The sequence below is a fragment of the Momordica charantia genome, assembly GCF_013281855.1.
Source record: "Momordica charantia cultivar OHB3-1 chromosome 10 unlocalized genomic scaffold, Mcharantia_2.0 BLBB01000010.1, whole genome shotgun sequence".
In the NCBI taxonomy this organism is placed as follows: domain Eukaryota; kingdom Viridiplantae; phylum Streptophyta; class Magnoliopsida; order Cucurbitales; family Cucurbitaceae; genus Momordica; species Momordica charantia.
The window spans coordinates 11,818,414-11,837,423 of record NW_028275158.1 but is presented as its reverse complement, the minus strand read 5'-3'; the positions used below and the strand labels follow the sequence as shown (position 1 = coordinate 11,837,423).

General features: G+C 35.7%; 1 protein-coding gene across 1 annotated transcript; it reads left to right on the top strand.

Moving 5' to 3' along the window:
* Positions 1-7,115: 7,115 nt before the first annotated feature.
* On the top strand, positions 7,116-13,343 carry LOC111019276 (trigger factor type chaperone family protein). The gene is made up of 13 exons (XM_088119075.1): positions 7,116-7,477; positions 7,583-7,666; positions 8,285-8,413; positions 9,217-9,305; positions 9,547-9,730; positions 10,089-10,179; positions 10,272-10,426; positions 10,788-10,880; positions 11,013-11,105; positions 11,666-11,746; positions 11,852-12,001; positions 12,535-12,630; positions 12,897-13,343. Exons 1-13 carry the CDS (start codon positions 7,187-7,189, stop codon positions 12,975-12,977), a joined length of 1,617 nt encoding a protein of 538 aa, XP_087975201.1. The 5' UTR covers positions 7,116-7,186; the 3' UTR covers positions 12,978-13,343.
* Positions 13,344-19,010: the final 5,667 nt, after the last annotated feature.

Sequence of the window (19,010 nt, the reverse complement as noted above, 5' to 3'; positions counted from 1 at the left end):
CAAACAATTATAACAAATATCAAAATATCAAAATTTCTGACTAATACTAGCTACATATAATAGCTATATATTTATACAAAATATGAAAAATTCATTCATATTTGAAAATATTTATCAAAAGAAAAGTTTAATAATAGCATAGCAGTTAATAATTAAAATAAAGAAAAAAAATAGAGTTTTCTTTTTGAAACGCCTCGTGATCTTCAACCAATTTTGTGCTTCAATATAATTATCAAGAGTGATATGGAAACTAAGTGATAACTTTAAAATTAATAGAAAACTTGAAATTAAAAATAAACAAAATACTAAGTCAAATCCTTAATAGAAAACAATGCATATATATGCTTATTTATTTATGAAGTTTGTATAGATATACATTTTAATTTTTTTTCTTTGTTTATTATTGCTTTTTTACTATTAATGATATTATTTTTATAAAATTAATTAAATTAAAAATACTCCGTGCAACGCACATGTAGCACACTAGTTTATACAAGTTCTACTTTTTATCTTTCTTGAAAACTCTCTCAATCCTAATTTCATTATTTTTCTTTCTAATTCACTATTCACTATTTTCTTCTTCCCATCCAAATTTCTTACTCAAATTATTACTTATTTAAGTTTATTCCTTATTTACATAATTATCTCACTCAAATAAGCCTTCAACCTATCCATACTCCATACACAACTTTTACCTTTCATTTTAAGTTTTTTTTAATGGTTTAAAAACTCAAATAAACCTCTTGACATTCTTTCAAAATAATAATTGTTATCGGAAAAATAAAGTTGACCCGACAAGCAAGCTATGGGCCCACTTAATAGGAAAGAAGGCCACGATCAAGGGAGAAATTCAACATGGACCCAAATTAGAAGAAATAAGAACGAAAACCCATAAGCCCGATGGACAAGCAGTAGCATGGAGCCCATCCAACAAGGACTCGACGCTAGCCTACCAAGACCCAACGGCCGACCAGTCTCGGCTGCCGACCAGTTCTGGACCGACATCGTCCAGCATCCCAAAGAATGGGCCACGTTCCCAACTGATGAAGTCTAGTGATGGGCCAACTATCTTCCATTTTCTTTAAAGTTAGTCTAATTAAACCCAAGCTATCCTTTTTCCTTTGTGTCTAGCCCATGATGATACTAAACCCAAGCTATTCGATAGTAATTAGATTCCGTAAAAGGAATAAGATTTGATTTCTACAAATAGAAGGGAAGACTTAAACCTAGAGGTATGTAAACAACCCTACTTTAAAACTACACTATTCTTCAACCTCCTATTCTAACTTAAGCATCGAAGTGTGTGTTGCTAGCACCACATCTTATTAAGTCTTCTATGTTTTGTAGGTCAATTTCGAGTCTCTTTGGTGTGATATTTGATCAACCAACCCAACCAAATTTACGCATCAACATTTGGCGCCGTCTGTGGGGAACGACTAAAGTCTTTGCCAAACGGTTATCGATCTGTTGGGTTTTATGCCCTAAACTCGTGGTTTGTAAAGATAAAATAAATATTCGTTCAATAAAGTTATTATTGATGTTTCTCTTAGAATTGCATTACCCCAAATCCAATAGACTAACATCCGAGTTTATGTCATGTAATTGGAATAGTATATAACAGAACTACAATATATATTTAATATAAAGCGTATATATTTGATATACAGTGTCTATATATACAATATATATTCGATATATAGGTGAATAATGTTCCAGTAGTAACCTAAAGGGTCTATAGTATATAGATAAGATTTGGTACCTTATCCTGGTAAAACTATTGATATGATCCACTTCGTAATAGTTACAAATGACTTGATCTAGGTCGTTCGTTTGGAAACATGCGAGTGAGGTTATCCTATACAATGAATTTGTATAAGATCGGACCACGAAATAATTAATCTTTAGCTGTAACACCGTTAGCTAATAAATTAATATTTCAATAGGATGACCGGATAACTCGATCTCAATCTTGAGCGAATTATGGACTCCTGCCTATTAGGGCTCATCATTTGATTTGTATGAGTGTTCGCTTAAGTGTTGACTCCGGAACTTAAACAAGGGGCGCCACCCTCTCACTAACCCGAGAGTGACTTCCGGTTATTGGTTGGACCATAACCAGGTTGTTCATTAGAGAATCAGCGGTACTTAAGGTACAAGATGTAACACAAGATTAAAACGGTCATTTGACCCAACTGTGGTTACGAACACTCGTGAAGGATTGAATTACCATTAATGGTCAAAATCTATGGACGCAAAATATTCTACAGTGAGAAGAGTGCAACTGTGGGTCTTTAATGGAGTGATCGACAGTTAACGAATTTTGATTAATGTGATTAATGAGTTTAATCAATTAATCTCGTACCCGTTGGAGCTTCCAATCTGTAGGTCCCCTTGCTAGCTCGTAAATGATAGTTAAGAATATTTAGTCTTGAAAATAATTTGAATTGTTCAAATTAATTAAAGGGAATTAAGGTTAATTGTATGAGATGCAATTAGTATAATGTATGTCGATACATTATAATTGGATTCAAAATTATGAGAGAGACAAATATTAGAATGTGATTATAATATAGTTGATTAATTTAAGTTTAGTTTAATTGAATATGATTTAATTAAATTAATTAAATTAATGTGATACATCAATTTGGTTAAATTAAATTAGATTTAATTAAATTAAATTAATAATTCTTTTTTAATTAATTAAATTAAATTAAATTAATTATTATTTTAATTAAAATTTTTTTAATTAAAATAAAAGGGAAAAAAAAGAAAATAGGAGGAAAACCTCCCAATTCCCACCGGTGGGAGGTTCCTTTAATGGTGGGGAGTGAGGAAGTGAGTAGGGAAGTGGTGGTTTTCCCCTCGCTCCTCCTCCCCCTTAAAAGGGAGGTTCTCCCAGTTTTTTTCGGTAGCTTGAACGTTGGTGGAATGAGTTTTTGAAACTCCAACGAGAAAATTTCTCTCTCGAGTTCTCAATTTCCCTCTCAATTATAAGACGGTTCCCACAAACGGAGTTCTTGACATCCAGAGGATAGCAATGAAGGTCTTTTAGTGGCGTTAGTGTCTACATTGAAGAAGTGTCTTTAAAGGGATGTTGCACTAACTTTCGTTTATTTATGCTAATGTCTTTTCTTTGTTGTAATTCTAAAACAAGATCGACGCACACGCATTCGCGTGCTTCCACTACGGGATCTGATCCCTTCACGATCAACTATGAATACTGGAACGAGCAATCAACATGAAGAAAAAGAAGGCTCGAATGACGACTCTCATCCAAGGAGAAGGTGAGCCGAGAATTGGTCCTACCCATCAAAATTATAGGTAAAATGAGTTGACTTATCCCAAAATAAGAAAGAGTAGCGTGCTCAAGAACGAGAAGCGACAATGAGATAAATTGACTGCTTTGGAATTATCCCTCATTCTGAACACATTGCAACAACAGGATTCGAGGCAACCCCCATTGATCCAAGATCAAGTAAAAGACAAAACCCCAGTGATCGACAATATTGCTAAATCCAGGACTAACCCGTCAAACCCAAGCAAACTAAAGATAGGCAGGAACGACAAGCCACAAACCAGAGACAAAGTATTCAGCTGGCTGGGTCCAAGGAGTGAGCAACATCGAAGGTCGGTTTCATGCAGCAAAGGTGAAAGCAACAAACATAGTTGACAGGATCTAAGGGAAACACTTGTTGACAAACGCGAGAAGTCACATTCGAACAAACTAGAGAAGAAGGATGAATTCAGAATCCCTAAGAAAAGTCAAGGTGAGAACGCATGCGGCCTATAAGAGATGGTAGAGCAAGTAGATTCACCATTCACAGTACAGGTCATGAAAAAAGAAATCCCTCCAAAATTTAAGCTGTCAATCATCAAGTAGTATGACAGTTCAACAGATCTGGTCGATCATTTCGATGCAAATAGAGAGTGGATAGACATCTAGGAAGACGCTGATGTCATTCAATGTTGAGTATTTTCTTTCACATTAATAGGATCAAGGTAGATTTGGTTCTAGCAGTTGAGAAAGAAATCAACCTCATCTTTCAAAGAACTAACAAAAACATTTGTAATACAGTTTGTTGGACGACGGAACTAGAGACGACCTGTACAACACCTCCTTACCATCAAACAGAAGCCTGTTGAAAGCCTATGTGGCGCGACTCAACGATGAGAAGCTACAAGTCAAGAGACAACAGATGGAATATCATTTACCTCCTTCATGTCCGATGTGAAAGATGGTTTTTGTGGTTGTTGGGAACGAAGACACCGACTACTTTTGCTGAGGTAGTGAGCCGAGCACAAAGGTACATAAGTGCAGGGGAATTGCTTCACTTAAATCAAGGCTCTGATGAGGAATAATCGGACAGAGTATAATAAAGAAAAGCAACGAGTGTCACGAGAATGCTACTACACCGCTTTAAAAGCAACAATGCCGAATAGTTGAGTTTAAAGTTTGTTTTCTTTTCTTCTGCAGTCTTAGATAGGTTCGATTTGTAGCTTGTTATTTGAATATTTCTGGTTATGTTAATTTTGATTTCTTAAGTTGAATCATTTCTTTTCTCTATGTACTTGAATAGTTTTTTCTTATATGTTCTAAAAAATACTGACTCCTCAAGTGGGAATCAAGTAAGGGATTACAGTTCCACAAAGCTAATTAAGAAACTCAAAAGGGTATAAAATCGAAAGTAGGCAAACAAGCTAAGTCAGTCGGTGAAACCAAGGGTATAAAAGATCAAAGGCAAATGAGCCCAACTAGTCAATAGAAATCCAAAGGTGCTAAAAACGGCAAACAAATGAGCCTAAGCTAGTTAAAACCCAAGGACCGTGAATCTGAAAACAAGCGAATATACCCAGCCAGTTCATAGAGCCTAAGACACTTGATTAAAAGCTAAATACGACAAAAGCAAGAGTGCAAGGGGTGTTAGAAACTAGTAAGAGATCAAGCCAGTTAAAACAAACTCACGAAGGTTCAACTAAGATAAATGAAACGAGATACAACCTCACAAGTAGAGAGAAAATTGGAGATAGGCCCAAGTTAGAGGAAAGAATAGCAGATAACGAGAGGCCAAACAAACAAACAACATCACGAGGCCTGACCAACCATGATCTCGTGCCTAGCCTACTAGGTCTCGGCCAACCCAATCGTTGGTGACCAAGTCTTGACGGACCAGAGGCCGACTTGCTGCTATATCTCATCTATCCCACCTCTTATCCGGTTCTGTTCTACCATAGAGTGCAATTTTGTTGAAGCACGAGTAAACATGAATTGACACCTAAATATAGGTGTCAAAAAACCTTGAATCCCCATAAAAGGGAATCTCTAAAAGTCCTCGCCATAGTTGGAAAGCTTGTTCAAGATAAGTAGCAGGAAAGTAAAAAAGTCTAACGATGGATTTGGGTTAACTTGAAAGGATGCAGATGTAGAACAACCATTAATACAAGTAGTGTGACAAGAAGTAGGAAAAGGAGCGGAAGAATGAGTGCTATGATGATGAGAAGGAAGGTCCGCGTCCATTAGGTCAATGACCTTGACACCCAGTACAAGCACCAATTTGAGGCCGAGAATAAAGAAGGAGAACTAAAGTCAAGCAGCCTCTAGACCAGGTAGTCACCTAGAAGAACCAATTGTAGCAACCTTTTAGATCTACCGTTCGCAAATAAATATCCAATTATTATGCTCTTCCATCTGCCAACAAGTCATTAGGCCAATCGAGATCAATGCAACTAGAAGGCAAGTAACGTATGATCGACAAAGGATAACAGAGCAAGAATAGCATACTATAAATGACCAACCAAGAATGGCAGACAAGAATGATTGGTCCATAAGCACCACTGTTTTCAAAGTAAATTAAATCAAGCGACAAATACGACAAATATTCTAAAAGGAGAAGACTCATTTTAAACAAATCTCCTACTTAGAGAGTGAGGCTACTGTTATGAAAAAAAATAAAAGTTGGACATGACAAGCAAGCTACGGGCCCACTTAAGGTGAAAGAAGCCCACAAGCAAGGGAGAAATACAACATGGACCCGAATTAGAAGAAACAAGAACGAAAACCCAGAAGCCCGACGAACGAGTAGTAGCATGGAGCCCATCCAACCAGGACCTAATGGTCAGCCGACCAGGTCTCGGTTGGTGTCATCCAGCATCCTGAGGAATAGGCCACGTTCCCAGTCGATGAAGTTTAGTGACGGGCCGACTGTCTTTCCTCTATGCGTCCGACCTACAATGATACTAAGCCCAAGCTATTCGTAAAGCAATTTGATTTCCTAAAGAGAATAAAATTTTATTCCTAAGAATAGAAGAGAAGACTCGACCTTAGAAGTACACAAAAAACCTTACTCTAACTTTAGCATTAGAGTGTATGCAGCTAACACCACATCAATGTTCAGTTTTCTCTGTCTTGCAGGTCAACGTCGAGTCTCTTTGGTGCGATATTTGGTCAACCAACCCAACCAAATTTACACATCAATAATAATAAATAAACCTCTTGACGTACCATTGTCCCTAGAAGGAAAATATGAAAATGTTGGTGATGTAAACATGGAGAGAGAAAATAGTTAAATTATATTAAAATTTGTTAATTATTTATTTAATTTTTATATTTTTAATATTTTAAAGTAAAATTATGAAGTATCACCTGATCATGTCACAATTGCAATTTCAAAAGACTCACACGAAGCGACCAACAAGCAAGTAAGCCAACTCAAAACAAGATTGTTGGCACAACGACTGTATCTTGCAATCTCCATCTCCATTCTTGAGAAAACGGTTTTAGAAAATGAGGTTAGAGAAAATATTTTAGAAAACGTTGGAAAACATTTTAAAAAGCTTGTTGTATGATTGAATGTGAGAATAGACAGCCGCTAGATAAGATTACAAAAGGTAGGAAGTGACCCATATACCTCCTATAGTACATTCTAAATCCTTTTGCTCGTGGCAGGCATGAACATGACCACGATACAGTGCACGTATTTCTTACAGGTTTATCGTAAAAGTAAGGGTAAACACAGTTTTAGTTGGTTAACTAAGACGGGAGCAGGTAGTTGCTACTTCTGTGACACGACGCCGTTTTTTGGTTAACGGTATGTTGGCTTTTTATCCTCGACACTCGGTAGCAAGCAACGTTCTCCTATCCTGTTGAGTTGCAGTTGCAGTTGCAGGAAGCACTGCGAGGGAGTCTCTAATGGCGGTCTCCACTTGTAATTTCTCCTCAACCCTTCTCAAGCACTCTCCATTTCCCCTCTCTCATTCTTCTCCTTCCTCAATTTCCAATACTCCGCTTCCATGGAGGAAACGCCCCTCAAAATCTCTCAACCTTCGCTTTCTTCCTCCCCCTTTTCACCTCCCTCAACGCTCTCCAACTTCCTATCCCACTCCATTTGCTTCTCCGGCTTCCTCCGTCGATCTTGGCCCCGACCTCGATAAACTCCCCGCCGACCTTGACATTTCCGAGACCCAAGAGCCCAATTCCAGAGTGGGGTTTTTTTTTTTCCTTTCCTTTTCAATTTTTTTTTGGAAATTGGTCTGGTTTTGGTTTGAGAATCGTTCCCCTCAAATGGTGTCTGAATCTTTTGTTCAGGTTAGATTGAGCGTGGGAGTTCCACCAGCTGTTTGCGAGGATTGCCATGGCAGGGTCATAGCTGAGTTCATGAAGCAGGCCAAGGTGCTTACTGCTCACTACTTTCCCTGTTACATGCTGCACGAATAACTTGTATGCAATTTTCCTCTGTGTCTTTTGTGCTCATAATTGCCTAATGAATGATAGGCTAGATTGCTAATATACGTACGCTTTGGGCCTAAACTTGCCTTTTTTTCTCTCTTTTTATTTTTTATTTTTTGGGTACAACAATTCGGGGATATGGGATCGAAACTTCCGGCCACAACGAAAGGAATACATGTCAATTACCGTTGAGTCATGCTCATCTTGGCAGTTAGAGAGTAGTTATTGTTATTTGTTCTTGCCTTAGATACCCAGCGGATATTGATATAAACTTCCTTTCTAGTTGTGGCCAGAAGTTTCATTGTATGTAGATGCTGGAATAATGTATTATATTATTGTTAGAAAAGAGTTGGGATATTTATGCATGTGTTGTTTGAGATACTACTGTTGTGTCCTATTTTTATTTTCTACACATTCTCTTTATCTGGTTCAGTGGTTCTTCAGCTGTACCCTCTACCTTTACCCTATGCGTAAACTGACAATCCATATCTACTTTTAAACTTTTCCTTTTCATTGTTTTGAAGAAAATTGACAGTTTTATGTTCTGGTTTCTGTAAGCAGATCCCAGGGTTTCGTCCTGGAAAGAAAGTTCCAGAAAGTATTCTTATAAGTTATGTAGGGAAGAACAATGTTCAGAAGGCCATTGTAGAATCAATTTTGAAGAGGACCCTTCCTCATGCCATGTCCTCGGTAAGTTCAAATTGATGTTTATTTACTCTTGTCTTTACTTCTTTATTTTCTGTTCTTATTAAAAATTTGATCGATGAAGAAGCATATGGAGCTGCAGCAATTAGGTTCACTTTGATTTATCAGTTGCTTGTAGCTCTGCTTCAAAAGTCGCTACTTTAAGCAGCTTCTCCCCCATACAGCCGAAAAATAATCTGAACCATAAAAATTATGGTTTGGGATGATTTTTGGGAGAGTGAAAAGTATTTCTGGCCAATTAAAAGCACTTTAGAAAATTTTCATGGTATTGGGTTACATAATCAAAAGTGATACCAAATATTCTTATAAAGCAAGTGTTTTAGGGGGAAGCACTTACTCAATACTTTTTCCAAAAGTATTTATAGAAGAAATGCTATATTAAAACACATTTTTCGAAAGTGACCCTAAACTCCTTATTGAGATGGATGCCAACCTACAATTAATTTTGTACTAGTTCATGGTCATTCTTTCCTTAGTTTTTGGGTCTAGTGAAATTTCTTATTTCTCTCTACAGATGATAAGTAACATTTGTTGCTATATCAGTTAACGTTTCCTATGCCCATAAGTAATTATTACTTCAAAATTTTCTTCGGTCCTTTTTTATGCAGAGAAGGATGGTACAATATCCATTTAATTTTTTATTTGAGATGGGATTATTTCCTATACCTTCTAATCCTATATATTTTGAGATGATTGGGAAGTTAAACAAGCTTGAAACTCCTCTTTGCACAATTCCTGGAATCATTTGTGCATGAGATGGTTCTCTTATCACATCCCTTGTGTTGTAGGTAGCCGGAAGGGCACTGAAAGACTCAGTTCGTATTGCCTCTAAATTTTCTGATTTGGAGCATACCTTTTCTTCTCAAGGCTCTCTCAGGTTAGCCATGGGTGCACATTTCTGCTAATTCAGTTGCACTTGCACAGAGCTTACCATTCTCTCTTAATTCCCTCGAGCTTTTCAGTTATACATCATGTAATAGACTTTTTTTCCTTGCTCGCTTTCTTTCTGCTTTAAAGATTATGGTGCACTAGTTATATATTTACTCCTCATTATTCTCTTCTATGGTTTATAATAAAGAGGACATTTATTCATGGGATGTAGTGACTTTGTGATCCAGATATGACATTATTGTTGACGTTGCACCTGAAGTCAGATGGGTTCCTGAGAATGGATACAAAAACTTGAAGGTGGTTGTTGAAATAGACGACGAAATAGGTGCTCAAAAAGCTTCCGAACAAGAATTAAAGCGCCGGCACAAGTCCCTTGGTTTATTAAGAATTGTTACTGATAGAGGATTACAGGTGACTGTAGTCTGTTGTTTATTGTCTTCGAGCCTGTTCCATTTATGTTGTTTCTTTTTCTCCATCATTTTTTCTCAGATATAAATAGGGGCTGCTCTTTAGTCAAGTGATACAGATCTGAAGTAACCAAAAATTTCTCTACCATGTACTGCAAATATATATGAAATGTTTGTCTCATGATGTCAGTTCTGATTCTGGAAGTAGTAGAAATAGAACAGAATTGAACGCTGGATGTTGCATACTGCACTTTTACTTTTACCTTCCATGACTTCCCATCAAATCATGGGAAAGTGAAAACTACAAGGTAGTCTTTTAACTATGGTGTGAACATTTAGACAATTTGACAAAATATGTGCAGATTGGTGATGTTGCAGTAATTGATATATCAGCAACAACAATTGGTCAAGACCAATCTAGTGGTCAAAAGATTCCATCAGCAGAGAGCAAAGGTTAGAATAAGCTCCCACTCATGAATACTTTTGTCAACATGTAATGATCGAGTCATGATAAGTCCTCTTCATTTCTTTCCTACCATTTTTAGGTTATAATTTTGATACGGAAGATGGCGATAAAGTCCTTCCTGGGTTTCTCGATTCATTAATTGGCATTCAACGAGGTGAAACAAAGTCATTTCCCCTTGTATTTCCAGAATCATGGAACCAAGAAGATCTCCGTGGTGTTCATGCTCAATTCACAGTGAGTTTCAAATTCATTTGAATTCCAAGGGAGCAAATATGTTAAACCAATGAGAAAATATAAATGATACTGGTGCGTTGCATATAGAATAGTAAGAAATGGCTTATTTTATTTTTCTGACTTTTTCTTTGACTCTTTAATACTTGTAAAAAATACAGTCATGTTTCATGCAATGAAGTAGCATGATTCAATATCAGAACATTGTCAAAGAAAAAAGAAGAGTTAAACTTGTGAAAAAGAGTAAAAAAATATGCTCAGACACGCACTATGTCAATAGAGAATTAAACATTCACAAATTTCATGTGTAGTTGGTCCTCTAGCGTGTAATATTTTCCTTTTTCTTCTCTCTTCTTGATTTTAGGTTGAGTGTAAGGAACTATTCTACAGAGAATTACCTCAGTTGGATGACTCCCTAGCCGATAAGCTTCTTCCCGGGTCTACCACCCTAGAACAGGTAGCATAATGCTCTCAATTGTCCTCCCCATGTAGCTCATAATGGAAATATTGAATGCTTTCAAGGAAGAGAGCTTGAAAGCGAATTAAGAGAAAAGAACACTATATTAGATCTCATGCTACAAATCTTCAGGTCAAGGAAGCATTGCTTCAAAGATGCCTTGAAGTGGAGCAAACAGCTAAAGATCAAGCAACGGACAATGCAATTCTTGACCAGCTTTGCAAGGTAATTGACCATCTAAAATAGCTTTACTCAAATTCATGTGCCTATCTAGACGTTCAGGCAGTGTGTTTGAGTGTCTAAATTTGTTTGCATAGATTTGTTTATTTGCATATATATAAGCATGAACAATATGGTTGACCATAACCATGACAACTTGATTGCCTTATTAAACCACTTCCCTCTTATGGGAAAGCTAAGATTCTTTTGCATCAAGTATCATTCTAATCTAGGAGGTTCAACTATAATAACAATTTTGATCACTCTTTGCTTGTTGTGGACTCAAAAACTTTTTCTAGGGATAGAGTATGGGATTGTAATTCTTTTTATTTATTAAAGAGCTCTTTTTTCTCTGAAATCTGAATATCAAAATTTTAGTTCTGCTGGACATGGTTGATAAAACTGATCTCTTCATGTCGTCAGACTCTCAGCTGGATATATTTGTTGAAGTTATATTATACACTTTCCATGCTTGCTGAGGGAGAAAAGATTATGACTAGGGGTTAACTGTGGGAATTTTGGCTTTTGAGAAAATAACAATAATAATGTTGGCACAAACCTTTCAGATGGTGGAAGTTGATATTCCTCAATCCATATTTGAGGAGCAAGGTAGGCAGCTATATGGAGCCAAACTATTGCAGATACAGGTCAGAACCTACAAAATGCCTGAAATGGAAGGGCATAATTCTAAAAATGTCCATTATTAATTGCAAACTGTGTACCAGTTCTCATATTTTTTTGATGTGGCACAGGCAAAAATGAAATTAAATGAACAGCAGTTGGCTTCTCTATCTAGTCCCAAGGCCGTGAAGGAGTACCTTGAAAATCAGAAGGACAACATTACGCATATTATAAAACAGAATCTGGCAGTGGGAGATTTTTTTAAACGTGAAAATTTGCAGGTATTTGTATCTGTATTTGATGGTTTTCTGATTTGTTTCAAGGAAAAACTCATTTTTTACCATTGGGTGAGTCGAGCCAATAACTCTTAACTTGAACAAGTACAAAATTGATGCCCTTTTCAAAGATTGTTTGCAAGAATATTCTTGTAGGTTCTAATTATTTCGACAGCGTTGAATTCATTTTAGCTGGGTTTGGTCGTTTTAGTTTTGAGTTTTTACACTTTTTAACTATTTAGATCTTGTGGGTAGATTAGGACATTTCTATGCTTGACTTTGCATCTTTGGTGGGTTGAATTCTGTGCGATTCATTTGTTTCATCACTTATTCAAATTCAAGTGTAAGGTTATCACTCCGAACATAGCTCACTGGAAAAGAGACCAATTACTTGAAGTTGAAAGTTTAAATCCCCAAATTCCAGTTGTTTAAGGTTCATTTAGATGAAACTAAATGTCAAACAATCAAAATTAATTTAATGAATTAAGTACAGGCAAAAAGAAAGAAAAATCTTTATTTTATTCTCATTTTTGTTGCAGGTTTCCACTGAGGAGCTCATCAAAGAGGTGGAAAATTCCATTGCTGAATTTAAACGTAGTAAACAAGAATATGACCAAGACCGGGTCCAGGAACAGGTCAGTATGACCTTGGCACAACTGAAAAACTTTTCCTTTTCTTTCTGTTCTTTTACTGCCTTTACTCAACTTCAGTTTCTTGAAACCGAATATTATATGAATACAATAGTTAGTCGAAAAATTTTCGGCTGCATTGTTGTGTATATTTCAGCTGATGGATCAAAACATATATATATCTTGCTCATTCTAAGTCGAAAAGAATATGTTGTAATAATTAGCTCCCTACAGCTATTGAAAAAAACTTATATCATCTCATTTCCATTTAGGTACAAGACATACTAGAGGGGGCAAAAGTGCTTGAATGGTTGAGAGAACATGCAGAGATCAAATACATAACACGATCATGACAACTAGTTCAAGAGAGGAAAGGCGAATGAGAGCGAGCTTATCGGTTTGGACACTCATGTATGTGTGTCAATGCAGATTGATACTTTCATTTTCCATGTTGGTCTCTTGAGCCATGGTTCCATAATTTGGCAGGAGCATTGCCAATCTCGAAATCTCGCTTCCTTGATTCGAGGATTTTTCGATAAAAAGGTTTATATAGAGCATTATTGAAGAGGGATGGGATGGGATATTGTAGAGTTTGTTATTTTAAGGAACTTGAATATCAAGTATGATTAATTTTGTAGATTCAAGATTGATAATTAATGTCAAAAATTTGGTGTAATCTTTGCTAATAATAAGAGTAAACTCGTCATTTTGAAAGAAAATTTCATTGAAGGTTAGTATTGAGTAAATGTGAGTGTTGGATTTGGTCAATCCATCCTTCCTCCAGTCCTCGCTGTTGGAAGGCTATATTGAGTGAATGTGGGTGTTGCATTTGGTCAATGCATCCTTCCTCCAATTCTTCTGGGTGTTGAAAGGTTATATTGAGTATTCGTAATCTGTGTCGTCCTTTTGTTAGGATTTTATTGGGGACGATCCGCGATGTTGTGTGTGGTTGGATTCTTGACTTCCATTGGATTCCTTATTGCAGAGATATGGGAGATGATTATTCATGATGTTGCTAGCTCTCTTTTGTGAGAGTCTCTAATTTCATAGCATCAGATGGCTTGTGGCAGTGGTCATGTATGTCCATTGATCTTTTGGAGATGCAAGCTTCTATGGTAAGTGTAATCTCTCTCTGGGGGATTGGAAAATAGTATTATCTGGGCTCTTGCTAGCTTGAGGCTGTTATCTATCTTGAATGCTTGGGATGCCCTTTTGTCCGAGGGGCTCGCATCACCGGCTGGTTGTATTCCTAAGCATTCTTCTTTAAGTTGGCTATTTTTGATTGTCTGTCGACTCGAAATTGTGTCCGGTCTTAGATTTCTTCTACTTCTGTTCTTATGTTCTTTGTCTTGATGGGATTGAGACTTGGGACCACCTTTTCTTCAAGTGTATTTTCTTCAAGTGTATTGTTTAGCATATATGTACGGGTGGTGATTGTGTGGGAGGGTAATATCATATGTTTTATAGGATATAGAGCTGGAGTTGATTTGTGTATTAGTAGAGGGTGTTCGCCCATACGTAGAGTGTGGAAGATTGCTTTGGCTACCTCTATCCTTTGAAGAGAATATAATTCTAGAATCTATTGGGGTGCTTACCATCCAACCATAGTTGTGTATGACTTGGCGAGATAGTGTAGTTTCTAGTTAGTCATTTTAGTTTTAGTTATTGATAGGTTCGGCATGAGATTGAGATTTATATTCACTAATAGGTTTTTATTTTATTTTTTATCTATGTGAGTTGTGTCTATTACATTGTTTGTTTGCTTAACATTTTTCTTTTCTGTTGGTTTTTATTTTTATTTTTATTTTTTTGGTCAAACTCTTTGTTTCTTTTGCATCTTGATCTCAAGTTGTGAGATCCCTCTTTTTCTTTGCAACATACATAACTTTTGGAAGAGCAGAAACCTTAAGGGGGTGTTTGGTTCGGGGAGTAGGATTTGTCGAGACAAATTCCTGGACATACCCCGTAGTTGAGTGAACTAGTATAAATCTTGTATCATTTCTACGCTTTCCCTATTTTTCTCTTACTATTGTGGTTGACTTATATTTACTTGACGAACTTTGTAAGAGGAAAATATTATTGGTAAGTAAATTTTCCCAACAAGAGAGAGTATGAGACTTTTCCTCCCTCGAGCATCCACAAGGAGAGGTATGTCATGCTTGAGAACCATAGGGACCATTGACATCTCTATTCCCGTTGTTCCACAGACAGGGGTGCAGCTAGTGTGGTCCCTTGAGGTGCATCATGGTTTGAGTACTCCCTTGAGGTGCATCATGGTTTGAGTACTGGATGTCAGCACCTTGCCTACAAGTTGTCATAGAGTTTGTAGAAGCGCTTGGACCAAAGTTTAAAGTTTGATTAGTGGCAAAACACATCCTTAGCCTACCTGCAGCCCATGTTCGAATGATTTAGATTCTAGGTATGACCTCTCATTTTTTTAAAATAAAGAAAAAAAACAATAGAATCATATATAATTTCTCCATTTAAAAAAATAAAAGAAAAAAATCATACATTTGTGATTCTCTATTATTTTTTAGAAAATTTTAAAAATTCCTTTATATATAAATATATTAATTTTAAAGAAAAGATAAAGTGAGATATTCAAATCCTAATTTTCTACGAAAGCAACTTTCTAATTTGACACTTTTAAATGATACAATCATCTTACCGTTTTGAACTTAAAACATTTTCTAATTTAATTTAGTTATGAATTTTGAGATTGCTAATTCATAAATTATTTTTACTAAATCATTGTTTGGATGAGCCTCAACCTCTTTAGTCGGAAATAGGTAATAAGGAAATTAATTAATTATAAATAAGAAAATAAATTTAATTAAAATTACGTGTAATAAATAATTAATTCATATATCGACAATTTTTTTCTTTATTTTTTCTCAAATGATCCAAAAAAAAAAATCTTTTTGTTCTTGGTATCTATTTCTTGCTGTTTTTTTTCTCATTTTATATAGTTGTTCATTTTGTTTCTACCATTTTATTTATTTTTTATTATCACTATCACATCTGTAAAAATTTTATGGCAAGATGGTAATTTTTGAGATAATATCTTTATTTACTCAAGTATCAAAATTTGTTTGTTACGAAGAAGTTGAATATTTACGGTATTTGAATGAGATTTAAAAACAAAATAGTTATAGATACAAACAGAGCAAATTAAATGAGAAAGAAAGAGAGAGCAACAAATAAAAGAGAAAAAAAAGAGAGAGAAAATGGTTAGAATTTAGAGGGGAGAGAGTGGGAAAAAACAAATCAATAAAGAAGAAAAAAAGAAAAAAAGTGAAAGTGTGGAAAATATGATCTTTCAAAGATTTTCATCTTTTCTCTTCTCTCACATAAATGTTCCATATTTCTCTCATTCTCTCCTCTCTCTCCCTTCTCCCTTGATTTAGTATTAGGTCTGTTCCTATTTTGGAGGGATTTGTTTTTTATGGGAATTGGTCATTTGACCTCTTACTTAGAAAGTATGCCCTCACCACCTATTACATGATATTCTGTTTTAATATTTAAACTCAATCTCATTTTTTTTTCCTCGGTGATTTTGTCTTTTTTATGTGTCATAATCACCTTTGTGATTTATTTTTCTGTATTTGTTACAGAAAATATGACAAGGATGATAAAGACACAAAGGTCCCTAGGACAAAATTTGGGAGGGCTGTAGTGAATAAGATGATAGAAGACTTATCCCTTATAAATTTTGAATCGAGTCACGAATTGGATTTAATATACTTAGTCTTGTATATAATCCAAATTAATAATCAACTTCAAATGATTATTAGGGAATGCGGTTTACTACTAGATAATCAAAGACTGAGTGTCTTAAGATCACTCTTTCCTCTCGAGTGCCTTAAGACCTTCTTAAATAATGTCTGGAGTCGACGTAGTGGAGATGACCTTTACGAAATAGTGACCAAAAAGCTTTTTTCTATGAGCTCGGTATACGAGCTGCTTTGGAAAGGCAGAAGGCCTCAATCTATGGAGAAAGGATTCGTCTCAATCGAAACAAACGTGGAGTGGTTGTTTTCAACCACAAAATTCCAACAGTTCTTTATGAAATTTTTAAAAATTCATTTCTTGTTCGTCGAATGCAATTGTAAATATTTTCATGTACATGTTTATGTATGTATTGTTGTTGATATATATACTAAATGAAAAAATTGTGCCCATTTTCAAGGTTTTACTATGGGCATTTGAATGATGATTGTGGCTCATTATTCTCCTATATTTTTTTGGATAAAGTATTTGTTTATTTTACAATGTGATAAGTTTATCTATAATTATTTAGTTTAAACATTGACGATGATTTAAAAACTTAGTGAAATTTTGACTCGATGTTGAACAAAATAATTATGATAAAATTTATTTGAAAATTGTAAAATATTAAGGGGTAGTGTGTTATGCATATGAATTGATATATGTGCTAATATAACATGTAGACTCTGAAAATATGGCATCTACTTCAAAAAATATAATTGCTGAATTGAACAAAGGGGAGAAGCTTAATAGGGATAACTATGAGATTTGAGCCATGAAAATCCAGTATATACTGGAAGAGCAAGAGGCTCCAGAAATGTTAAACAATGTGTTGCCTGAGCTTGAGAAGGGCAATAATGCTCAACATAGGAGGAACAAAGAGGCTTATAAAGCCTGGAAAAAGAAAAACTCACTTGTTCGCATAACTTTGCTGAGTAGCATGGATAACGATGTCATGCGTGAGTTTCACTCTTATGACCTTGTCCAAGACATATAAGAAGCGTTAAAGTTGAAATTTGGTGGAACTTCTATTACCAAAGTTAGACAACTTACTATTAAGTTTGATACTTATAAAAAACGCTCTAATAATAATATGAGACAACACATGAGGGAGATGTCTAATATGATTAGTGAGCTGAAAGAAGCTGGTCATGTTCTGATTGATGAACAACAAGTTCAAGCTGCTATTCGATCTCTTCTCCAAAATTGGGAACACATGAAGGTGCATTTTACCATAATAAGGGAATTTTAACTCTTACTGATGTTTCACGTCATCTTGAACTAGAAGAAGACCGTATAGAGGCAACAAGGCCTGACAACGCTGAAGCCTATGTGTCTGGCCATAGTTCATATGGGAACATAAGGCACAAGTGTAAACATCAGGGAGGTTTTAAAGGGAAATGAGATCACAAGAATAAGAAACACAAGCAAGGTCGGAATGACAACGGTAAGGGGAAATGTCTCATGATTAGGTGGCTATATGTAGGAAACAATGCCCAAGTGCCTGTAAAGGGGATTGGTTCCTGCAAGTTGAACATACGGAATGGACGCACTCTACTTCTGCATGATGTGTTGTATGCACCTGATATACGGTAAAATTTGCTTTCTATTACTTCCTTCTTAAACTTGGTAACACTTTTACTTTGGCTGGAGACTTATTAACTCTGTCTTTGAACAACATACATTATGGTTATGGTTTTCTTTTTAATGGTTTTATTGTATTGGATGTTGTTGAAACGATATCTTACAATTATGCAAGTTTTTCCCTTATAACATCATCTGTTGATGCCAATATTGACATGACTATGTGGCATACTAGATTAGGTCATATAGGTTAATATAGAATGACTAGATTCGCTAAGGAAGGTTTATTATGTACAAAATAGAATTACTTTTATGTGAAAGCTGTCTAGCGGGAAAAATGGCAAGAAAATTATTTGGTAAGGGAACTAGGGCTGAAACTCCATTGCAATTAACTCATTCTGATATTTGTGGACCCATGAGTATAAAGGCTAGACATGGAAATGAATATTTTATCACTTTCATAGATGAGTTCACACGTTATGGTCATGTTTATTTGATTTCCCATAAGTTTGACGCATTAAAATGTTTTAGAAAATTTAAAAACTTGGTGAAGAATCAATTAGATAAAAAGGTTAAGGCCTTAAGAACTGACCGAAGGCGTGAATATCTATCTAATCAGTTTAGACAGCTTTGTGACGAAAATGGTATAGTAAGGCAGCTAACTACTCCTCGAACACTACAACAGAATGGAGTAGCTGAAAGAAGAAATAGAACTCTTCTTAAAATGGTCAAGTCAATGATGACTCAAGCGAAATTGTCAATCACCTTTTGGGGTGATGCTCTATTGACCGCTGCATATATCCTTAATCATGTGCCTTTCAAATCTGTTTCTTCCACACTCTATGAGTTGTGGACTGATAGAAAACCCGACCTTAGTGGTCTAAGGTCATGAGATTGTGCTGATTGTGTACATAAATCATCACATCCACATGGAAAATTAGGTCCAAGAGGTAAAAAGAGTATATTTATCAGATACTCGGAACACTCAAAAGGGTATGTGTTCATTGGTGAACAAGAAAGTGGGAGTGTAACTG

Bases quoted from the DNA above. Each gene is read 5' to 3' on its own strand.
- LOC111019276 (XM_088119075.1), top strand. From the start codon at position 7,187: ATGGCGGTCTCCACTTGTAATTTCTCCTCAACCCTTCTCAAGCACTCT. The intron at 9,731-10,088 runs GTGACTGTAGTC...AAATATGTGCAG, and splicing joins TTACTGATAGAGGATTACAG to ATTGGTGATGTTGCAGTAAT. The intron at 10,180-10,271 runs GTTAGAATAAGC...TACCATTTTTAG, and splicing joins TCCATCAGCAGAGAGCAAAG to GTTATAATTTTGATACGGAA.